General features: G+C 35.4%; 1 protein-coding gene across 1 annotated transcript in view; it reads left to right on the top strand.

The window, feature by feature from the left end:
- The window catches only part of Tlk (Tousled-like kinase), a 33,574-nt gene that overhangs the window by 1,019 nt on the left and 6,304 nt on the right, over positions 1 to 26,251 (top strand). The window contains exons 2-6 of the mRNA XM_067784639.1: positions 4,060 to 5,564; positions 21,157 to 23,748; positions 23,813 to 23,991; positions 24,053 to 24,245; positions 24,330 to 24,535. Of these exons, the coding sequence (XP_067640740.1) occupies positions 5,130 to 5,564; positions 21,157 to 23,748; positions 23,813 to 23,991; positions 24,053 to 24,245; positions 24,330 to 24,535 (3,605 nt within the window). The 5' untranslated portion in view covers positions 4,060 to 5,129. The remainder of the gene's footprint in view (positions 1 to 4,059; positions 5,565 to 21,156; positions 23,749 to 23,812; positions 23,992 to 24,052; positions 24,246 to 24,329; positions 24,536 to 26,251) is intronic.

Genomic DNA, 26,251 nt, shown 5'->3' with positions numbered 1-26,251 from the left:
TTATGCATTCCAATAACATCGCCACAATCAACCAAGATGTTGCATTTGAAAATATGAAGGAACTTCAGACTTGGCAATTGAAATTTATTACGCCTTGTCCACTCACATACAAAATTTCGCGAAGCACTGTCGTAAACATTCTCCCTATACAACAAAAATATTTGCTAACATATTTTGTGTCGTATTCGTATTGTTATATTGCAGTTTTTTAATTGTGAAAAATGTTAGAAAATTTACCAACCAGTGGGAAACATAATTTCACTTGCAAAGTGTGCTAACACTCTTAGCAAAAGCAAATGTCAAATTCTTCTTCTTATGATTTGCTTGGAACAAAATTGGGGAGTTGGCTACTTTTCAATATCAGATGGCGCCAGTCTCGCTCATTCTACCATTCTCCATAAAAATACGTGCAATCTACTCATAATGCATAAGCATGTGTTAAACTCATCTACATGAAAAACTGCTTATGTGTCGGAGCTATTACTCTTCGAATTCAGGCAGTTAGTCGTCAAAAGTTGTTGAGCACCAAATTTATTTAGATCTAAACATGTGAGTGGGTGAAATTTACCACAGTGTGTAGTTCGCGTACTTTTTTCCATAAGGTGAATTTTTATCCTTTTTCAATTCCATTTTTATAAGGAAAGATTTTATTTTAGATCAATAATGGCAATGTGGTCTAGAAGTCGTCCTCTAAACGAAATCGAGGTGGAACGTTTGTTATATGAGCGTTAAAAGAGCGCTTAGAGTCTACGCATATTAGATGAAGCCTGCTACCAATGCGCGGGAGAAGATTGAATACATTTTATAACTTCAAATTGTCTTACTTGTTAGAGTGTTTAGCTAAGCTAAGTAAACTTACTAATTTTTATGAGTTCGCTATTCTTTCGTATATTTACTTATTTATTTTGCGCCAAATTACATAGTTTTTTGAAGTCCAAGATAGTTTCCTGATATTGTTTTTTTCTTTAGAACGCAAAACCTATTTCTGATAGAAATCTTCTTTAGTCAATAAAAACCAAGTATGTTATTATATTATTTGGTGTCCTTCAATTAATTAAATTAAACAATTCATTTTAGATTTATTTTATCTAAATTCTTACAAAGAAAAAAAAATGGAAATAAAAACTTTAACTCTGTTTGTGGAAACATGTTAATGAATTGGGGTGAAACTTACCCCAGTATGTCGTTTACGTAAAAAAAAGGTGTGTCTAACGAAGGTTAAGACAGCATGACATTCTTAATATAATGACAAAAAAATCATGCAAACTACAACAGCCACATGCAATTTTTCAACTTCTATTGCAAATATCTCTTGCCAAAAGCAAATATATACCTAATTACCTCTGTCGCATTCGCCATCCTGCGTCTGGGTGTCATGCTGTCGAAAATGAACAGTTTTTCGACGGAAGAGTGAAAGCTTTTTGAAAAACTTGTTTCTCCGAGAATCTGTTCCGACAGAGCTATTAAGTTTTGTCACGACAATTTTGTTAAACCGAACTTTGTCAGCGTCATTGTCCTCCAATTGTCGATTTTGTCAGTGTCCATTTTCAAAGTAGTAATTGCGTATGGGTTTGTTTGAAACAACAAAACTGTCGGCAATAGATTTCTCCCGTGTAACTTTTAAGAAAAAACGACAATGGTCACCTTTCGCATACTTATGAAACAGACACCTGATGAGTAGTGTCTTGAAAATTACATGTTTTATATGAAGATCTCCTGGTCACAACGTTTGAAAGAAGTTACATAAATTATCTCAAGTTTGTCTAATTCATAACAGGGTGTTATTATTTTTCCTGAGCTTATTACTTGAATATGTCCGTTAGAGCGTTTAAAAAATATGCTTTGTTTTTTTCTTTCTTTGGAACCACACTTTAAGTCTTGTTTAGATGCCAAAATATTTCAATATGGAATCATATGGGAGGCAACAATAGATTGATATCAGCGGTTTGAATTCAACGCGCTAGAACAATAATCAACCTGATGACTAGTGTTGTGCAACTTTGAAAGTCTAAAAAAGCACCATTGAAAAATGCTTCAAACATTTCCACGGAATTTCAAACAACCGGAATATCTTATCAAACACAATTAACAAATCAAAAATTAAGGAACAAAAGTATTTATTTATCGTAAGAAAATTTAAAATTTTATAAATATGGATCTGCGAGAATGCAAAAAGACACTTTATGTGCTCTTTAGTGCGGTTAGAGGAGCTTGAGTGCCAAATATTACAGAGTAAATACTTGAATTTTCCATTTGAGAGCTTATTATATTTCTAGTTCTCTTTAGAATTAGGTCTATCCTGACCTATCGTATTAACACAAACCAGTTATTAGTTAACTGTTAGTCATAATTTAGCAGTGTTATCGATTAAATTTAGTACGAGCCATTAACCGCAACTGTCATATTTTTTTTATTTCCGATAACACCAGTGTGAAAATAAGATATTTGAAAAAAAAAAAACACACTTGACTAAACTGCCCGCAAATAATTACAGCTTCTGAGTTCAAAAGATAACTTGACGTTCTGTAAAAGGGGCCTTGTTATTTTATTAAATATTTTTTTTTTTTTTATAAAAAATCAGATAAAGTAAATTGTGCTTTTGATTAACTTTTGCACCGCTATACTAAGCAAAGATTAAAATAAATAAATAAGCAAATGCAAGGCGCGATGTACGTCCGAAGAGAATTTAGACTGAGCTTCTTTTCCAATTTGCTTCGTGCTCTTTTAATTTTTCCTACAGATTGGCGAGACGGGACCTACATATTTTACGCCAACTCCGAGCGGCATCTGCAACTTTTCACTGAAAAGCTTTTCAAATCACTGCCAAGGGGTGGCCCCGCTTAGAAAAACTTGTTTCTAATTGAAAAAACTTGTTTCTGAATTTTTGAAGTTTCTTTGCTCGCGCATTTATCTTCGGTGTTGTAGGTGCAACACGCTACCACAACACCAAGTTGCATAACTCCGTATTTATTGGTTCTAACATTTAAAAAATTTTACTAAGAGTAAACTTTAATATATGTATCATACCAAAATCTGTGGTTATGTTTTGGTTAGAGCCTTTTTGAATTAAACTAACGTTATACATATCCCAGCTTTTTTGTTAAAGTGTTAAACTCCTTACAACAATATTTCGACAGATTTTCCCGTTGCAATAACATATCCCGTCATATATTTATGTATGTATATAGGTAGTACCCCTGCAAAAATCGCGAGTACTCTATGCATGCATGGACCAAGCGAGTTGTCCAAAATTAACCACAATTCATACAAAAAATATGGTACAATTCACATTGTGTTGTCCTAGGACTGGACCATACACTCCAGCTTAGCATTATCTCAGAGTAATCCATGGAGTAATCCAGTATGACACAAGTGGGCCGCATGATCCAACGATGTTTGCAGGGACATCCTAACCTATACGAGTTAAGATGTGAGAAATCAAAGTTTCTCTACCTTGGCATTTGAACAAAGATTTTGTGTGCGGTTCCGACGAAAAACATTTATTTTTTAAAATACCCTAATTATGTATTAATATCTATACTTAAGGGCCCATTACTGATACTTGGCTTGACTTGGCGTAAATTTGGCAAATTAGCCACGATTATACTCTACTTAGCGCATACAATCTGGCATCATAATCAGCAGTTTTCCAGCTGTCATTTTATTGTGAGATATTTGTTACAAAAAGTGGTGGTTTTTAAACAAAGTTAATTTTGAGTACTACAATTAATTTATGAGTGTAAAAATTGTTTAAAACAATTAGTAAATGTCAATTTGTATGATAAAATGTCGAAACTGAAATGGAAACAAACAAATGGCATCTCAAAATGTAAACGTCACTTAGAACTTACATAGAAAATCAAAATTCAACAGACTTCTAAGTCAAGTTAAGTGTTGCTAAGTTTTGAGTAATCAGTAACATGCAATCTTCATTTAACAGAACTGTAAGTGACAGTTCTCAAGTCAAGTCAAGTCTATGCTAAGTATGTATGAGTAATGGGCCCTTTAGTCAGCCACAGCTAAACATTCCAATAACTTCGTTTGCTATCACATACGTAGTACCTATCACAATATGATGATGGCAAAAATGTCGTCGGTTGGATTTATATGGAACGCAATTTAATGCTATTATTTGCTCTCATGCGCCAAACATTAAAAGGAAAAAATACATAAATAAAAAATATTTATTTGGAAGTCAGCATCTCAATTTGGTTGCCACCTCCACTTCGTTTTCGCTCATTTACTTGAGCGCTCCATTGAGGAATCGAATAAAATTGAACAAAATAGAACATGAAACGAAAAATTCGCTAATATAACGTAGTGTTGTTGTACATACCTAAATATATATATTTATATGGCTGTATGAATCAATTCGTATAAAGCACAAACAATTAAACTAAGAAATACCAACATTGCAGAGCCAATTATTTCGTTTGATTTGAATGCTCTGGTCAGTCATCTTCGTGTGCCCCAACAAATCAACAACACACCAGCGGCGATATACGCAATGTGGCGCTTGTATTTTGTGTGTATAGTGAATAATTTATAAAACAGTAAAAAAGAAACAACAAAACAAAAGCATAGAAAAGAGCAAAAAAACTTGTCGGAAAAACGAGTCTATGTGCAGTGTTAAAAATTTATCTTAAATACTAATACCTAAACAAAGTTAAACAGCAATAAAAACTCGGAACAGCTGTAAACAAACATGGCAACGAATAAATAAAGAAAAATGTCAAAAATAAACAATACATAACAAGAATCAAAACACAAAAACGAAGAGTATATTTGCTTGTTTTGTCTGCTGGGTGAACTCACTCTTATATGCCGAGTGATTGCGCACTCGTTTGTTTACAAAACATACAAAAAAAAACAGCATATCTGTGTGCTTACATTTTTTTCTTGCGGAGTGCAGTCGTGTAGTAGTTGACTAACACCAACAAAACAAGCAGCTGTTTCGTGCCGGTTGGTTCGTTTTTTGTGCCTATTAGCAAACAGCTGATTTCGCTTCATCTCTCTGGCGCACGCTCTACAAACTGATGCAACAGCAGCAACAATAGTAGATAGTGTTAATATGTACGTAAAATAAAAGCGTATGTATTTATTGTTGCATTTTCGTTGCATTGCCTTGCATGTCGTCTAATTGTGCGCCTATGTTGCCCGCTGGGTCGGGCTTTATCGGTATCGGCACGGGTATTATCCCTGGTGGTAGCAGTAGTAGCGGCAGCGTTGCTGGTACTTTCACATTTTTACGAAATACATCAAACACAACTACAGTACAGCCTATGTTAACTGAAATGGTAGTAGCGGCAGCAGTCGTAGCAGAACAGAAACAACAACAATTACAACTTCAACGTTCCAATGCAAATTTGATAACTACGAATTCAAAGTCAACCAATGCAACGTCACGCGGTAAGCGTCGCTGCATGAGTACGAGTATGCCGGCACAACAATTCATCAATACAACAACGCTAACCGCAACGACTGTGAATAAACGTAATCGTAAACTGTTAACAACAACAGTGGCAGGAGCACCAGCAGCAAGAACAACATCAACAGCAGAGAGAGTGAGTGTTTTTACCTGAGTGACTTCCGTTTCGTATTTACCACTGATTACTGTTCTAGTTTTATTCTATTTTTTATTTTGTTACGTTGCTTCTGTTAAAGTAGGCGTTGAAGAGCATACATGTTTGACGCCTGCTTTTCTTTGTTTGATGTGTTCCCTGTTTCATTTTCAGTTATTTTGTAAAATGTTGTGGACCGTGTTAAATTTTATGTTTCCACTCTTTCACAGCGCAATTGAGTTCTCTTAAATTTAATCGTTAACTCGCACGTGTTCGTGTTTTTTCCGGTTCAACTTGTTTTTACATTATTTTCCGCTCCCCACTTAATTTTTTTTATGTATACCTGCTTGTTTTAGTATATTTCTTTGATGAAATGTAGAGCAATGCGAATGCCACAGACAGTCAATTTGAAAAATTGGATTAAATCGTTAAAGTCAGATTTGCGGTTGTGGGATGTGTTTCTCACGCTGTTGTAGTATATTTGCCACTTTCGTTTCGGCTTGTGGTTAACAATTGATGGTGCCGACTGGGTAAATACATACATTATAATGATTTTTGTAGGTGTTAAGTGCAATGTATGTGGCAAGCTGTGTATGTATTTGCTTTTTTTGACTGTTGGATGTAAAGACGGTGGGGATCGTAAAGAAGAGTTCAAACTGTTAATTATTTTACGTAGTGATACATAAACTAGTAATATTGTTTTGACAATTTAACGAGCACTGATTAGAAAGAATTTCATAATGACTTTCAAAAAGCTTCATTTCAAGTATCAAGCCTGGGTGGGTGGACTCCACTTTTTAAATCTTTTGTTTTCATGAAAATTCTTTTACGTGGACAATTTGTATACATATGTTTTTTTATCAAATAATAGAGAGCTAAATTCTTATTAATTTTCTATATTTTGAGAGAAAATTTCGCAGTTTTTGTAATGAAACCATACGAACTAGAGATATACGCCGCCGATAAACGCCGCCGCCGCCGCCGAATGTCAAAAATATCGGCGTGGCGGCGCGGCGTCCGGCGCGTTACTATATTTTCTACTCGTTTAAGACTGTTTAGGCCATTTATTGTTCATGTCGAAAATTGGTCGGATATGGTCGAAACTAATTGCGAAATTTAACTCTTTCTAACTGTTCAAAAGTTATTTAAAAAAACAGGCGCTTTCGATGTCAGCTTAACACGGACTTTGCATCACCCAATTCACCAAGTTATTAAACCAAAGCACTAAAAGAAAAGTTATATAATACATTTTTATGATCACTTTGCATATTTTTTTTTTTCAAAAAATTAATAATGAGCAATGAATTCAAATAAAATGACCCAAGGCGAACATGTTTTCAAATTGTCCTCAAGTTGTTAAATAAAGGAAATCACCCAAAAAAGTGCCGATTTAAAAAAAAAATAATTATATTGCGATTAGCTGGAAGAATAAGTAATCAGTCATGCAAAATCCTTTAGTAGGTTCTAGGGGCATAAGCACTCCTTTGAAATTATTCTTACCTCATACTTAAGTTGAGGATATACATATGTACTTATGAGAAGGGTTTGAAAAATCAGTAAGTCTTGCATTCAAACATCTGTTGTTTATTTGCGAAACTATACAATAGCGTCTGAAATGTTAATTTTGATTTTCACACTTCATCCTTCAACACCCAAGTCTCCCGGTTTGACATTTCCTAAAGTTGGCGGCCCTATTCAAAACTAGTCCCTTGGAGTTAATCACATTGATTATAACCTATCATAAAAAAAAAAAAAAAAAAAATTATAGCCTATCAACCAAGTTTAAATATCACCTACACGTTACGGCTCCTTTTAGAATTGTGAATACGTAGCCACATATATCTACCAGGTGAGGCTTTGTCCTTCGCAAGAACATTCAAAGTGGTGAAGCAAAAGCTTTCCCAAGACAGTGGAACTAATGACCATGTGTGATACTACCCTAACGTAGTGGACAGTCGAACTTGTTTGAAAACTGAAGCTACGCGGTCATCCATAATGAGCTCCTATATCGTTAGGCCGGAAAACAGTAGTTAACATCTTTCAACTTAAAATCCGTAGACTGTCATTCTAAATTTTATTTACCGAATACTATTGAAACCAATGTTGTGAACACAAACGTCTGCAATCTTTGGTCTACATTTTAAAAATTTTATCCAGGGTCCTTGTAAAAGTTTAATTATATAGATGCGCCGAGGATTATACGATTTTCACCCATGAGTTACGCAATGACATCCACATTGATTTCCTTAAATACATTAAACAAAACCTTTCCTAAATATAATTTTTTTAAATAGAAAAATCAAGCTTTTAAAGTAAGAACGCCGGCGCGCCGCCTACGCCGCCGCCGCCGATAAAGTGATCGGCGTAAACCTCTAATACGAACCAATCTAATTTCACATATAAACTTAAAAGGTCGCATTTTCGTTTAATGAAATAATTAGTTTTTTCCTTTTCACTTGCTTCATTAACGAACATTTGTTAAGGCCTAAAAATTAAAATATAAAGCTGTAAACACTGGGTCGGGTCGATTTGTATGGACGAAAGTTAGCCGATATCGCGCCATCGATTTTTCGATAGGATTTCGGCTTCAAAGAAAAAGTTCCACTCCGCATACCCAAAAAAATAATTTTCGAGCCTGCGAAAAAAATGGCGAAAGGGTCAATTTTTAGACCAAAACCCAAAAAATAATTTTTTTTTCAAAAAACTGTTATCGCCAACGTTTTTACAACGTTTTTTTTGAAAAAAAAAAAATATCGATGGCGCGATATCGGTTCATACATCCGACCCAGTCTAGTAAACACAATGAAAAGAAGCTCCGTAATTAATTACATACCCGAACGTGTCAACAATGTAAGCGAAGAGCGAAATTTACTCGACCTAATTTTGCGATAAAAGATTGATTTCTATCGTCGCCGCCGGGCGATGACGACAAACATGGCAAGGGTTGCTGCTGTTTACTTTTTCTATAAAGTATAAAAAGAGAAAACATAATATCAAAAAAAAAGGATTTGTTTTTTTTTTACATATAATTCTTAATTTTACTGCTAAAACGTTCAAAAAAATTGGGAAAGATATCGAAAAATGTGGTTCGGTATCATTCTTAATAGACCGACTATAGATTAATATCAAGGATGCTCAACAAACGAAACAAAGGCTGTGATAGCAAACTTTAAATTAAAGTTTAACAATGAAATTCGAAGAATTTGTATTTTGAATAGAAGATTGCGTTCAATTGGCGCTTTAATGAAGAAAACTTGACTAATTATTTCATTAAGCCTCTGTGTGAAATTGGCAAAAAAATCGTTTCGGTAAAATACAAAAGTTCGAGAAAATTTCAAGAATTTTATTTGGAGTTCTATGAAAGCTGACTTTACTGAATATCTATCGCTGCGCTCACATACCATGTAGGTGGGCGCGGAATAGTTTTCCGAAGCATAAAAATGCATTTGGGTAACTTCGACTGAATGTTGGACTTACATATATAACAAACACTCAATATAAATATTTGAGCATGAGTCATATTAAAGCTCGAGTTGATAGCTGGAATACTTTTGATCAAGGTATGAAACTGATTCAAATAACTTTCCGGTATCATTTTTGTAATCTGTTTCGGTTTCGGATTGAGAATACAAATACAAACACAGATTTGTAGACAGAATAATTTTTATTAAACAATGTATGTACGTGGGTACATATTAAGAAAACTTGATAAGGCTATGCTAGGCCGAATAAGACCTAGATTTAACTAATTTGGTCTGATAGGCTCAAGCTGAGTTACATAGTTGGCTAAATTTTCATAACACTATTAGTGAAAAAGTCTCACTAAAAAATTTGGCACTAGAAAAAATGGGTTAGAAAGAGCTAAATTTCCGCAAGAAAATTTTCCGTTGCAAAAGAGCTAAAAGTATATGTATATTTTTCAATGTAGTTTTCACATTTATTTCAAATCAAACTTGAACAAAGTTATAAAAAAGGTACAGTAAGCTAAAATTTTTTTAACTGTTGTTTTGCAATTTGGCGGTAAGGTATCGTTAAAAAGTGAGCAGTATTTTTCACACTGCTGCGATGACGGCACGTCTATAGGTTCGCCAAAAATACGCCTTGCCAAAATGTTGGCCGATGAAATTTAATTTAAATTTTTTCCAATTTTTTTATTCAATTTTTAACGTTCTACGAGTGTACGAATCACCGTTAAAATACACGTGTGCAATATTCAAGTTTATGTTGGGACGAATATGTATGAAAGGCCTTAGTCTTCAAAATCTATGCTTTCGTCCTCTGAAGATGAATTATTATTATCGCTACACTCATAAATAATTTTTGTGTTCATTAATTTTAATAGATCGTTGTTTATTTCAAAGTCATGATAGCATTTATTGAGACGTTTAAGACCATTAAATTCATTTTGTTTCTGTGTTTGGTTTTATTCATGATAGCATTTATTGAGACGTTTAAGACCATTAAATTCATTTTGTTTCTGTGTTTGGTTTTATTCAAACTCATGTTTGAAAACGTTCTTTCAACTTCAGCATTATTTAGTGGCAGCACAAGAAATGTAAGCACAAAATCGACAAGCTTTTGGAAAAAAACTTAAAGTTGAAGTCACATTTTTCCAATTTTGGAGATAGATATTTTTCCACTGCATTTGTAATCTCGTTATTTCATCAGTGCTATACCTGTTTTTTTTTTTTTATTTGTGAAATATGAAAACATTTGATGTTTTACAATTCTCAATGTGTTTTCAATCGAGCAGAAATCTATTTTCTATATTGTGCGTAAGCGTTGCCTTAACTGCTCTATTAATTTAATTATGAAGTCGCGACATGTATTAGGTATAATTCTTTCAATGAATCCGTCTATAAGTTTATCTTCTTTTTTAATTCGTACGGTATAATTAAAATAAGGTACGGGAGACGAAAATTTATTATAATCTGTGCTATGCTTTTGCACAAGCTGGAAAGCAAATGTACAACCTCATGACACAGTTTATCGATTAAAGTTGTTGAGTACCGAGTTGCCACATCATACATAACGAAACGAATAAAATAAAATGCGAAAAACACATAAAACGCTTTACAAATTTCACTATACGTATTACCGAAATAGATTTGGAGCCAAAAAAGTGCAAACATTTTAAAGAGGGCCTAAAAAAGAGCTAGGGGCTAAACCGGAATTTTTGGAGCTAAACGCAGGAAAATAGGGCTAAGTCTGGCTCCAAAAGCACCAAAATGGCAACACTGGTACCTGCTAGTCCCAGGTTTAAAACTTTACAGATGAAAAACAAACAATAAAGCTTAAAAAATGTGAAATACATACAAGAAAGCGTAAAAAATATCCATAAAAACAAAAGAAGTAAAAAAACTACAGAGCTCTGGAGAGATGATAACTGAGCGAAGCAATGTTACTAATCAATTTTGATGGATATGTGCGAGCACCTTCTGTCTTGTTATGAGAGCTGTTAGCGGGCGTCTGCATATAATGTACATACAGATAAGAATGTTAAACGTCTGTTGGTGGTGTGAGCATTTGTATATATGTTTGGAATTGATTTGCGAGAGCGCATATCACAATCGTCTCTCTGTAAATGTATGTACATATATGTTACGATTCAGTGTTTTGTACGGGGAATGAAAATGAAAACTTGCGTGACGTGACGTTTCTCGACCTTGACTCATCGGCATGAACTGCTAAACTGGTATGAAACGATTTGATGAGGATGTGATCTGATATCACCAATTTGAAGTTAATAAGTGTTGCCATATTCGTTAGGAGAACTTTATGTTAAAGAAAATAGTTTTTTTTGGTGGTTTTAAACCCCTCCGTATCTATTTGCTGGCAGTGCAATGTATAATAGCAACTTTCAGCTAAATTACTTTCTATAAAAGAGATTATTTGTTTATGTGTTACGGAGCCATTAACACTCGTACCTACTCGTAGTTGAGGTACACTGAACGATTAGTTTTTTGGTTGATTTGTTGGCATCACGTGCTTCGGCTAGACCGTTTGGTCTATATATATACATATATGTATGTATGTATGTAAATATTTATGTATATATCTACTCAGCGTTTTCTTGTGGTGCTGCCGTTTTGATTGGGTATTATAACCCCAAACTTCACACTTTTTGCAAGGCGCAGAATTTATTTGAAGATAAAGATTAGGGTTGCCAGATTTTTATTTCGGATTCCCGGGACAAACCTCAAATTTGAGCCAAATTCCCGGTATTTTTTAAAATTTCCCGGGACATTTGAAAAATAAGAAACACCTATGTATTTTTATGTGTTGCTCATTCCGCGAAATAATTTTTAAAGAGAATTAAACTTTTTAAACTCATTTATTTATAACAAAAATTTTTTGAAACAGGCTAACAATTAATACGTTTACTGTGTTTAATTTGAATTCAATATTCTATGGATTCATTTTCCAAACGTTATTTTAAAACTCAACACTTGCCTTGCAAAATGAATATTTAGGTGCGCGAAATGTCAAACATTTAATTCGAATTCAATATTCTATGGATTCATTTTCCAAACGTTATTTTAAAACACAACACTTGCCTTGCAAAATGATTATTTAGGTGTGCGAAATGTCAAACATTGACAATGTTCGGAACCACAGTACCCTCCAAAAACGCTCCATGTCATCTGACTAGTAATTTACGGTCATTGTGCCCGGTCATTGTAGTAGTCATATTCGTAGTAACATTTGCATGGGCGAGAGTAGATTTTTCACCAACTTTTCTGTTTCGTTCCTATTAATGTGATCGTACCGTGTGGCTGTGTGCATTTTTGGTCACACGATTTTCGCGTAGGGGTGAATTTTTCTTCTTTACAGAGTTGCATGCAATATGCTAATGAGCTGAATACAATCGAAGCCGCAAATATAGCCATGTTTCGTAGCAGATTATAATTTATTAATTTTCATATTGTGAAAATGCCGGGACATACCATTTCCCGCGGGACACTTTAAAATTTGTGAAAAATACGGGATGTCCCGGCCAATACGGGACATTTGGCAACGTAATAAAGATATTAATTGCTGTTATGTATGTTTGTAGATCAGAACATAGGTAAATTACAATAGTAAATTATTATCGAAGAAATTTATTAGCAACAAAGTTCCCAAAAAGTAGTAGGTAAGTCAAATTCACTGCCTAAAAAAAGAACTTTTTATCCGTTATAAAGATAATCTGTTATCGCTCAGCGGTCGACTATTTACTGCGATCGGCTTTTGCACTTGGTGGATAAAGATATTTACAGGATATTCTAGACGTTGGTGTAACTGTTTGAAGTGGGAGACTGAAAAGAAGCTGCTCATGGACTTCATTAGGACCATTATATGTATGTATGTATATTAGATTGGGTTGATTTATTAACCGATATCGCGCCATCGATTTTTCGATAGAATTTGGGCTCAGGAAAAAAGTTCCACTACGCATACCCAAAAAAATAATAATCGAGCCTGCGAAATTTAATTTTTTTTACTTTTTTTCGACTTTGATTTTTAAGGTTTTTTTTTCATGACTTACTAAAAAAAATTTCATTTGATTGTAAAATTTTCATGTATACCCTGTCCGACCTAAACATGTCCGCTTAAAACGTTGTTTAAAAAAAAAATATTTTGTTATGCAAATTTTTTTAGTACTGGAAAAAACCTTAAAAATCAAAGTCGAAAAAAGTAAAAAAATGAAATTTCGCAGGCTTGAAAATTATTATTTTTTGGGTATGCGCAGTGGAGATTTTTTTTTCTGAGCCCAAATTCTATCGAAAAATCGATGGCGCGATATCGGTTAACTTTCGTCCATACAAATCGACCCACCGTAATGTACATATCGCCTATGTATTTGGTTGGGTAAAAATTTACAACAGGGATCGACTGCTAATACGCCTCCAACAATGTCGGGAGAACTATCAAAAGATGCGTCTAGACCTCGGTAAAAATAATAATCCGAAGGCAGAATATAAAAACTTTGGCTCTGTCAAGAGATGTTTTAGTTAAAATTTTAGATGTGGTTGTGGTAGTTTTTGAATATCAAAACGCGTTTTTTGATACGTCTGATGACATTGTACGTGTATTAGCAGTCGATCCCTTTTCTAAATTGTACCTTTGGTTATATGCTCGAAAAAAAAAAAAATTTATTTACCTTTCATTGATACCTACAATTGACCTACCCTAATATAGTTAAAATGAACGTGCGTACCTACAGTATACCTACATATGTATGTAGTCATACTCATGTCCACATATCTATGTTATTGTCCTCTGCTGTGCATATAAAAACTACTTATCTATGTACATATCTATAATTAAACTTACCTCTAATTGGAGTCACCTTAAATTAATTTATGTAAATGCAAACCACACCAACTGCCAACCAAACATTTTTTGTAGGTATATATGTAGCAAGGGTTATCTACACACATTTATATATAAATATTTAATAAAATCGTCCGACCTTTCATAAAAGTTAATAAGAGGAAACTCAACTTAAAAATACGACTACTCACCACCAATACCCTAGATTGCGGTGTTAGGTAGTTGAAAAGATTGAGATTAATTGTTTTTCCAATGTATTTGCAAACAAAGCAAATAGCCGCACAGATGAGCAGCAGTGAGCTAACGCCAGCTACTCAAAACCTTTCGTATTTGCGAAAATGTGGAAATATGCTTGTGTTTTTGCAGTCTCTGTTGGCATAACAGTTATTTATGTATATACATTTATAACACTCATTCAAGAAGCCTGTCACTTAAAGGCTTTGGTTTGCTAACCCAAAAGTTGATACATATTTCATTACATTGTTAGGTATGGTAATTTTCCCCAATTAGCTAACTCAAAAATGGTTTGTTGTATTTAAAACATACTGTAAATTGGTGAATATGTCATATCGTCATAATATATATCTGTGTGTTTGTTTTGTGCCGGTCATAGGTTTATCTCTTTTTGGCAAGAGAGTGCCAACAGCAAATTACCGAAACTACTCGTGCTCAAAATATACTATATCTGATTTGTCTTACTCATGCCTCGCAGTAATAAATAAAGTGTTGACAGCTCTGTTGTTGGGGGAAAAATAATAAGCTTAGCAAACTATTGTGGCGGTCCACACAAAAATGTAATATTTTCAAAATTTAATATTCCAAAATATTGCACTAAAGTATTCTACACGTTTTCAGTAAAAAGCTTAAATTTTAAGAAAAATAAGTAGTAAGTCTTCTGAATTTCTCACAACTGTTTTAATTAAGCTAAAATAATTTTAAAAAAATCTAACTTTGTGAATCTCTAAACACCGATTGTGACTAAAAACTTGTGTAGAGGACCTACCAACACTTTTGTTATGATAAATTTTTTTTTCTGTAAATTTTTATATTGTTCAGAACAATCAAAACTAACGTTGTTTTAGTGGTTTAGCTAGACCTTTGGATTTTGCTTGTTTTCCCAAAATTGTTAATACCGATACTGCTGCCCTTCTTTTTAATAAGCTAGAAACGATGATATCCTCCTTCCAATATTCAATATATTTTTGTCCCTCAATCTTTTTGAAAACTCCTTTTAGGATCACAATTAAGGCCATGAAGTGGATAAAAAGAATTTCAAAAATTAATCAATTATTAAAATAGAGTAAACGTTTGTTCAAAGCAAGTAAACCTATTCAATGATTCATCTGGAACAAAATTTTCGTACGATTAGTGATAAACAACTCATTTGGAAATTTTGCTTTTACATTACTTTTGTCTAAGTTTTATTTATGTTTTCCGTCCGAACATTGCGTTTTATGGTTCGTCTGGAACATGAGGCAATGTGAAGTCAGTAGTACAACAACCAAAAATTGACGGCCGTCATAATCTGGTCATAAATTTTAAAGTAGTTGGGGGTAAATTTTTTGGTACTGCTTTGCTAATTTTTTACTACTTTATTAATGCAAAATTAGGATCAGATTAAGAGGCCAACCTAATAAGAACGCACTGCGGCAGTTTTCTGTAATTTCTGATGCACATACAAATTGTATGAGAGCAATCGAAATGGGTTTAGTGTGGTCGTTAAACAAACTTCTGATAACTCTACGGACTCATTCAGTCTATGTGGGGTCTTTATGAACCGGCTAGTTCAACCTAACCTAACCGAAATTGTATTGACTGCGTAAAAAGCCAACTCGTTTTCCAATTTTTGTTCTGCGTGACATTTCGGTTTGACGTTTCCAAACATGTTTTACATTGTCGCAACGCATGCAGGCGATTTTATTAGAGTGGCATGTAGAATGGTGAGAGTTAGCCTTAGATAAGAGCAAGTTCAGGAAGAGTGAGACAAATGGTAAAATTTAATAAAGAATGAAAGGGATAAGGAAATTAAGTAGGTCGATTAGGGTCAACAGGAAAGCGCATAGTGCTAATAAAGTGCGTTTTGCACTGCACCGAACGGTAATTATTTTTTGATGTACATATTTGAAATTTTTTAAATTTCCAAAAAATAAATCAACGGTTTTTTTTTATTTGACGCAAGAAGTCTTACAAAAAGGAGGAAACTGCCAAGTTCACTATATTTTTTTTAATATATTGATAGAAGCACTCCTTTCTTGTGGACGGCCATGACTTTTTTAAGGCTCTGTGCAATCATGATTGCAATTTCCAAACAAAAGGAAATATAAAAAATACAGGTATGCTAGCAATTGAAAAATTTGAAATTTTGTCAGAACGGTTATGTCTCGACAAGTATTTTATTAACGTTTATTAATAGCAGAGCTTCTCAACTCATATACACTTGTAGCACATTTGTTTGTGTTTTGCCCTGAATCATAGGCACAGATTCAAATTCACACTTTGAATATAAAAAAAAATTTTCATAGCACTCCCATATGCCCTCACATATAATTTCGAATCATATAAAAATGCTCGAATTTCTTATGAAAGTGCCAAGAAAAAGCACTGCCGTATGAAGTTTAGGCACTTGTATATGATGAAAAAAATTTACACTAACAATTTGACAACTAAAAATTATTCAAAAATATTATAACACTGAAAAAAAAAATTTTATCAAAATTGATTTATAAATAAAACTAAAACAGATAATTGACCGTGGAGCTGTAATATATGGGACATATGACCAAGCATATAAGCAAAAGTGTGCCAAAACAAGCGGAGCCTATTCTAACTTCATATGATATTAGTTAATTACCCTCAAGGGAAGTCAGTAACTAGTAATGCAAAATTCTGGTTCAGAACTAGACCTAGAATGCCGAAGAGGTATTAGTTAGTTAAATAATAATTGGTTAATAGCTAGATTTTCAGTTTTAAAATGGACATTAAAACTGCTACCAGCTTTAACGAGCTGCGACTACATATGAGTATGCCACTTTCTCAACACTAATCCACCAGTACGTAACTATGGAAAAAGTACCAAAAAGAATGTATATAGTTAGGAACTAGGTAAAAGTTAATGCAGCGGGGACAATTTTCACCGCCTAGGACATCGCCATATTAAATTCGCCAGTTGAAAACATGTAAAAGAGATAAATGGCGAACTATTAGTGGTTCAGAATGCAGTAGAAATGCACTTATTTTTAACTAGAGACTCTCCTTACGGTGTAGTTTCTGTGACATTTTATTTCAATTCGGTATATATATTTTTTTTGGTTATGAGCATATATGTACTACTCCTATATTGATAATAGAAAATGCTCGCAATGTGTTTTGAATTCGAAATCAAAACAAGACAGCCTATAAAATTTTTGTGATTGTAGCAGCATAAGTGTGGCAAGAAAAAAATTAAATTTAGGTACATTCGACTACTGAATACAAAAAAAAAAAACGTTTAAACAGCAATATATCGGCACTCTGATGTTTGGGAATGTACCTAGCCTTTTGTAGCATTATAGGAGTATTGCATATATGGTTATGGGGAATTTTTTGACTGGAAGTGGGGGGAACCGTTAAGTAATTATGCCTATCATTTACTTGTTAAACATTTTATTAAATTCAAGTGGTATTTCAGCACCTCAGTAATCTCTGTTGCTAATATATGTATGTAAATTTGAACACAAATTTAAAGCAAACCACGCGGAGCCCTCTAATTAAGCATTTCAAAAGTTTTCAAATTCAATTTCCAATGCAACATTCGCGGAAATTCACTTTTAGTATAATTATTGAAAACCAAATTCCGACGATATATGTATATAGAATATGTTCTCACAAAAATTGAAGCTAGAGGTCAATATAATTTTTCACTATCAGAATTAAATTTATTGGCTCTTGTATGTGTGTGATATAACCATTGACGTAATATTTTAAGCAAATATTTTGTAGGTTGAAACCAAAGTTTCAACTTTTTCCGACTTCAAAAAATTGAAATTCTTTAAATACAAACAAAGTTTCAGTGCACAAACAATTTTGTACATGTTTTGTGATTTGCACTTCCATATAAAAAATTTTGAGCAGCACTGATTAATAGAGTGAACGGCCCTTAATTAACAAAAAGGCCCTAAATGCGAATAAGAGGCAACACATTTTCTGTTGTATATTTTCTCCGGTACATGCACATTGACAAATTGGAGAGCACTACTCACGCTATGTATGAAATTTTTCTTCCATCCTTTGCACACTATCATCGTTGGATCGGTCGGTTGTGTGCGGAGTGAATGAAAAACGTCGGCTTTAAATTAAAGTAATTTGCATTCAGAAAAATGACGAAACTGATAAAATAAAGAAAAAATAATAAATGTTGGGTGGAGTGTTACACTTAAAACCTCTACAGAAATTAATTTATCATAACTAATCAGTTAAATAGAAGTTATTAATTAAAAATTAAAGAGGTGTGTGAAAAAGGAAATTTATTTCACTTTTTCGGCAATGGCTGCCAAAGACGAAACAACAACAGCAATACTGCAAACGCACAGCAACAACGATGACGAAGTGAAAAACGAATAATCGAGTAACTTGACAGACTCGTTACATTTTGAAGCAACGATTTGAATGAACTCGTTTAAGACGAAGCGAGACGTGAAGAAAAAACTGAATCATAAGCAAAGAATTTTTTTTCGCTCAAAGTCAGAGCAAATAAGTTTTTGTAGTCTGTCAAAATACATAATTACACGGTGCTTTTAGTTAATAGTTATTTTCAAAGTGTTGCTCAAATATCAAGTTAAATGTATTATTAAATATTTGCGTAAATAAACAAAAAAAAAATTGTTATTCTGATATTGCTTTAGTAATAGGCTATTTGGAATTTTTGTGAAAATTCGCCAAAAGTAGTAGCCCGAAGCGTGGTGATAATCACAAAAAACCAAAATTTCGTGGAAGAAAATTAAAAACGAAAACTCAAAGAGAGCAACGAAATGCGGCATTTAAAAAAGGTGACAAGAATACAAACGTACAAGATGGCAAATTAGTGTTCGTATTTGTATAAATAAACAAAATGTAGTTTTAAAATGTATACGTAATTAATTTAGATAAATTAATGTCGCTTTTGGTAGGCGATTTGCGTAGTACTTGCATATATTTTTTTCGCAAATATACCTAGTTGGAGAAACAAGTAGTGCAAAGCAATTGGCAACTTTCTTGGGCTGGCTTGTTGGTTCACGAGAGTATTCGTCGACGGTAGCCATTTTTGTTTCTGCACTGCTTTGACATTTTTCTTTTTTTGCATTGGTATATTCGCTCGTTGATTGTACATGTGTTCGTTGATTTGTCGCCGATTCGCTAGCTTGCAAAGTTTTCAATTATGCTCGTTACTTCGTAAACGTCGTCGTCATTGTTAATAATTTTTTTTACGTATTGTGTTGTAAATTGTGTTCTGCCAGCTGCTGTATTAGTCGTCTGGTTAATGTTGAACGATTATGCTTATTATTTTGTTATCGTTATTAAAACAGCCCGTGCACTAAATCGATTGGTCTTAAAAAGACAGGAACAGACTGAAGTAGTAAAGAAAATAGTTTGTCATCACTGATAAAAAATAGTAAAAGTAGTATTATATTAAAGAAATAATTAACTGATTTGATTATGATGGTGCCTGCAAAAATGGGCATGACTTCAGCATTATTTGCTAAATGTGAGTGCTGATTTATGTATTTTTATAACGAAAAACTCGACTGCTAATACATTTCCAAAAATATCGGGAGATGTTTCAAAAGACGTCAAACGACGCGTATTGACCTCAATGAAAATGGAAAAGAAATGTATCTATGTTTGCCAAAACTCTATGGATCGGGCTCCCGATTTTTGACCCTCGGAGTCATTTTGTGGTTTGGTTAAAAATATCTTTCGATAGGTCGAAACGCGTCATTTGCCACCATTCCCGCTACTTTTGAACGCGTATTAGCTGCCGACCGCTGCTCTAGACATACCATTTTTAATTATGATACTGAAGTAAATTGTTGTTAAAAACCTCTAAACTTTTCCTTAGAATTGGATCAGATCCACCTTGGTCTGGTTGAGAGTTAAAGAAACATACATAAGTGGAGGGTTCGGGGGTAGGGTGGAGCTAGGCAAAATCTAGAAACCTCCGAAAGATAAATATTAAGTTTTGGCATCTAGGAGGAGCCTTTTACCAAATCCTATATATAATTTTTATCAAAGTGTGGTGCACTCATGAAGAATCCATATTTGAATGGGGTCCATGTTTGGGATCGAAATTTAATCCGTGCAAAACATATTTGTATGTATGTATCTCTTTCTATACAATTTTTTTTCTGTGTTCAACAAAACTACAAAAGCCAAATGAAAACTTCCAATTTATCTGTTTTGTTTTGTTGTTTTTCAGAAAGGATGGATAATGTCTGTATATCGAACCAATTTTCTGAAGAAAGAAAAATGACACCGATGATGGCGCAATGTCGAGACCGGTTTGTCTTCATACCAAATTTGGCTAGAGATTACAGAAATCGATCCAACATACATCGAAACTTTAAAATTCAACTACAAATATCCTTATAAATTTCAAATTTCTTTTCCACTTTCAGATTATTGTTGACGAGATCAAAATTCGTCGTTTGACACCTCTCCCGACACCTTTGTCATATTTGGCTCTTACCACTTTCAGCAATTTTTCCGCTATTTAGATTGGTTTTAGTCATGATGATATTAATATTCAGCTGTTCTCATCCCGGTGACTTTCCCTTATTCTGACAAGTTCGGCATGCATAATTTAGAGGCTTGTCTATCATACAGAACTGCCTTTGATTTCTCCTACAATCGTAGTATATTTTACTATACGTTTAGAAAAATAACTATATAAGCCGTTACTAGAATTGTTTAGCCAAAAAGATTAGCGTAACTTTGTATTCCCTAATAGAATAGAATATAGACAAAATTTTGAAGAAAACTAATTTATTTGAAGAATTTGTACGAAAAATAATCCAAATTTATTACTTTTGAAATACACGTAAATACTTGGCATCACCTTTATTATTACTTCATGGGTTTTAGTGTTATCCAGAAATTAATATCATGCGTTTCTTGAAAACACTCAACGCTTTCCTTTATATGAATGTTGTTCTCTTTTACATATTTTTTTTTTGTAGGCAGTATACATAGTTTATTTTATCAAAATTTTTTTAAATCATAGATATCTAATGCTTGCGCATTTTCTATCTGCTTTTCTCTTTTACAGATGTCCGCCGGGGCTCAACTGCAGGTGGCACCACAGACAGCTTCGTCTATAAGTCATCTTCAGACACAGCAACATCATTTTGGGACAGCACATAATAATCCGCATCAACAGTCACAGCAGCAACAACAAATATTAACACAGCAGCAACAAATAACACAGACACAACAACAGCTGCAGCAACAGTTGCAGCACCAGCATATTACGCATCACACGGTACAGCAACAGCAACAACAACAAACACAACAGCAAGTACATACTCAGCAGCAGCCACAAACGTTGCATACACTAGCAAATCATCATCATCACCAGCAACAGCAGCAGCAGCAATCACAGCAACTTTCACAACCTCCCCATTCACACACGCAACAACTTTTGCATCAACAGCAACAACAGTTGATACAACAAACACATAGTGCGCTATCTGCGCCGTTGCAACAAACAACTGGGTTGCAGCACGCAAATACCGCTGGTCATAGCAGTAATCCAGATTCGAATATGAGTACAGGTTCTTCACATAGCGAAAAAGATATTGCCGATATGTTAGGGTCAACAGGCATTCCCAATCAAATTAGTTTACTCTCAAATAACGGTGCCCCGGGGGCTATGATGAGCAGCAGTGGTTTGGGTCAACAGGATGTTGTGGGAATGATGAGCGGTGGCTCAGGCGTTAACAGTAATCCACAGCAACAAGTGCAGCATACCAACATGGTTGGTCGTATAGAAAAACCACCGAGAACACCAACCGAGCGCAAACGTAAAAGGAAAATACCACACACTGAAGACAGTGGCGGCGGTGGAGCAAGTAGTGGTGGAACTGGGGGTAATGCTGGCAATGCGACAATTTTGGGTGCTGCTAAAGCATCCAAGTCTTCTAGCTTGATCAGCACTGCACAACAATTAAACAAAGCCAATTTATCATTAAATATAGGTACAACAACTGATCGTTGTAATTTACCCGGAGGTAAGAATGCAAGATTATTACAACATAGTAGCATGGATAGCAAGAAAATCAACGATTACTTCAACAAGCATAGCGTAGCAAATAGTGGAGCTACTAATAGCCCAATGCGTCAGCATACAGGGGGTTCAAAAAGTCCATCTGCTGGTGGTGTGGGGCAACTATCGCAACAAACGGCACAGCAACAAGTGCAGACTGCAGGTAACGCCGTTGGAGGCGGCGGTGGCAGCAGTACTGGAGCTTATGCCATGTATCCACCTAGTCCCCAGCAACTGAATACAGGAGGCGTACAAACACCTACATCACAAGCGGCAACAGAATTTCATCATTATAGCAATGTTGCGGTTAATAATGCAGCAAAACAGCAAAGGCAACAACCACAAACTTCCAATGCTATGGTTCCTCCTCAGTCGGCAATAGTCGGAGTGTTGGCAGGCAGTATGGGTAGTTTAGGTGCAAATGTAGTCGGTGGATCACAACAACCCCCTATGGGACCAACACCGCAACAACATATTCCGGCAACGTCAGTAGTCACATCTGCGCAACAGACGCTTACCAGTGGAGTAACCTCGCAACAGCTGGCCGCAGTACAGCTTAACTCTCTGCAGCATGCCGGTATGATGCCGGGTACCATGGGTGGCATGCAAGCACCACTAGCACCTCCGGTACCACAACCGCCCAGCACTATAACGAAGGGCACTCAAACGGATCTCTCCTTTCTTGAAATAAAGGAGCGTGACACTGAGATCGAATCGAGCAAGTCGAAACTCGACGAGATGACAAGACTGTCCGATGAGCAAAAATGCCAGATAATTGCTCATCAGAAGCTGATCGACCAGCATAAGTCGCAAATCGCCAAGTGTATTGACGTAGTAAAAAAACTACTTAAAGAAAAGAGTAGCATCGAAAAGAAAGAAGCGCGACAAAAATGTATGCAAAATCGACTTCGTCTGGGTCAATTTGTAACACAGCGCGTTGGCGCGACATTCCAGGAAAATTGGACAGATGGTTATGCTTTCCAAGAACTAAGTCGGCGTCAAGAAGAAATAACGGCCGAGCGTGAAGAGATCGATCGTCAAAAGAAACAATTGATGAAGAAGCGACCTGCGGAGTCAGGACGTAAACGTAACGCTAATAGCAACAATAATCAACAACAAAATTCGAATTCAAACGATTCGACTAATGTGGCTGGTTGTGATCGTTTGACGAGTGGTGGTGATAGCGGTATTGGTTCGACGGGTGGAGGCGTGGGTGGAGGTGGTGGTAGTGGACGTGGACTATCGCGCTCCAATTCCACTCAGGCTGGACAAACGCAACTTTTACATAACGGCGGTGGTAGTGGTGTTGGCGGTAGTAGCGGTGTTGGTGATCGTCTCTCTGATAGAGGTGGTGGCGGCAGTAGTGGCGCAGGTCGTGGCGATAATAGTGGTGGCGGTGATGCAACGTTCCTTAAACCCGATCCCGTCTCGGGTGCATATACAGCGCAAGAGTACTATGAGTACGACGAAATATTGAAATTGCGACAGAATGCGCTTAAGAAAGAAGACGCTGATTTGCAATTAGAAATGGAAAAGTTGGAGCGCGAGCGAAACCTTCATATACGTGAACTGAAACGAATTCTGAATGAAGATCAGGTAAAATATTGCTGTAATATATTTATAATGGTCATACTCATTATTTTGTGCTACCTTTTATTAGTCTCGCTTCAACAATCATCCAGTGCTAAATAACCGATACTTGCTGTTAATGTTGCTCGGCAAAGGTGGTTTTTCCGAAGTGCACAAAGCATTTGATCTTAAAGAGCAACGGTATGTGGCGTGTAAGGTGCATCAACTGAATAAGGACTGGAAGGAGGACAAAAAAGCTAACTACATTAAGTGGGTTTATAAAACAAAGCAATTTTTTCATTTTTCATTTATTAATCGGTACATTTTTTAGACACGCTTTACGAGAATATAATATTCACAAGGCGTTGGATCATCCACGTGTAGTCAAGCTTTACGATGTATTCGAAATAGATGCCAATTCCTTTTGCACAGTCCTGGAATATTGTGATGGTCATGACTTAGATTTCTATTTGAAACAGCATAAAACTATACCTGAGCGCGAAGCGCGCTCAATTATTATGCAGGTATAACATAAATAAAAAAAATAAAAATTTATAATATCCTTGCAATGCTTATATATCATAATTAATTCGCTTTTATTATCGTAGGTTGTATCAGCTTTGAAATATTTGAATGAGATTAAACCACCAGTAATACATTACGATCTAAAACCGGGCAATATATTATTGACTGAAGGCAATGTGTGTGGTGAGATTAAAATTACCGATTTTGGTTTATCTAAAGTAATGGATGATGAGAATTACAATCCAGATCATGGCATGGACCTAACATCACAAGGAGCAGGAACCTATTGGTGAGTATGTGAGGGGCAATACACAAAATCCACACGGTTTTACAGAAAACGGGGGAATAATGTTCAAATGTTCCATAAAAAGGCCATGAATAGGCAGATATAAAATATTTAGTTTTGTGATATTTCTATGATGTTATGTGGAAGAATGGGTTTTTATTTATTTATTTATTTATCAGTCCACAAATTAAACAATTATACAGACCAAATATACAGACACTTAATTTAAAGATATAACGTACGATATAAATAACATATGCGGTCATCAATTTTAAAAGAATATTTAAACAGTATTTAATTAAACGCTTGACAATTTCAATTCAAAACTAAGAAGTATACAGAAGTTAAAAAGTTTTAAAGAATTCTTATAAGAATATCAAAAAGACCTCACACAACGTACTGATGAACGAGCTATTTACCTAGTAGGGGGCACACGTGGATTTATGAAATTGACAACAATGGAGCCAATTAATAGTAGACAAAATTTATACAGAATAGAATTTACACGTAAAAAATTTTAGTACTTACTTAATTGGCGCTTAACCGTCTAAACGGTTATGGCCGTCCAACAAGGCGCGCCAGTCGCTCCTTCGCTCCGCCAACCGGCGCCAATTGGTCACACCAAGGGAGTTTAAATCGTTTTCCACCTGGTCCTTCCAACGGAGTGGGGGCCGCCCTCTACTTCTGCTTCCATAGGCGGGTTCCGATAGAAACACTTTCTTGGCCGGAGCATCATCTTTCATTCGCATAACATGGCCTAGCCAGCGCAGCCGCTGCGTTTTAATTCGCTGGACTATGTTGATGTCTGCGTATAGCTCGTACAGCTCATCATTAAATCTTCTTCGGTACTCGCCATCGCCAACGCGTAGAGGTCCATAAATCTTTCGAAGAACTTTTCTCTCGAACACTCCCAAAGCCGCTTCATCTGCTGTTGTCATGGTCCATGCTTCTGCCCCATATAGCAGGACGGGTACGATAAGTGACTTGTAGAGTATGATTTTCGTTCGCCGAGAGAGGACTTTACTTTTCAATTGCCTACCTAGTCCAAAGTAGCATTTATTGGCAAGATTGATTCTTCGCTGGATTTCAGTGCTGATGTTGTTGCTAATGTTGATGCTGGTTCCCAAATAAACGAAGTCTTTTACTATTTCGAAATTATGGCTGCCAACAGTAGCGTGGTTGCCAAGGCGCATATGCGCTGACTCTTTGCTCGATGACAGCAGGTACTTCGTTTTGTCCTCATTCACCATTCATCATTTGTTTTGCAAACAAGTTTCAAGTAACTGGTACTTTCACATTAGGGAGAGAAATGAAATGCTAGCCAAACAGCTCCTATTGAATATCCACAAACCTGGGCATCCCAACAAACATCTGATTGATGAGCCAACACCGTCCAGGGGCTTAAGGAGTAATCTCCGTATGAGGAAATACGGCACCTGAGAACACAGCCGTATGAAGCCAAAAAACACAAGCAGGACCTCAGTGAACTCCACAAACAGGCGTCGGACCTCTATGCCAGGAATTGCCCGGTGAATCCTGTACTCAAAGAACAAATCCCTAAACTTGCAGAAGGGGAACGCACACTCCCTAGGGAAACGCGATTCACTCTAGCTCAACTTTGATCTGGATACTGTAACAGGTTAAACTCTTACCTATCCAGAATCAACCCCGACATACAAAGCATATGTCCACATGACACCAACCATCTCTTCAACTGCA

The sequence above is a fragment of the Eurosta solidaginis genome, chromosome 4, assembly GCF_040869045.1.
Source record: "Eurosta solidaginis isolate ZX-2024a chromosome 4, ASM4086904v1, whole genome shotgun sequence".
In the NCBI taxonomy this organism is placed as follows: Eukaryota; Metazoa; Arthropoda; class Insecta; order Diptera; family Tephritidae; genus Eurosta; species Eurosta solidaginis.
The sequence above is the reverse complement of the archived record's forward strand: the minus strand, read 5'-3'. Positions and strand labels throughout refer to the sequence as shown.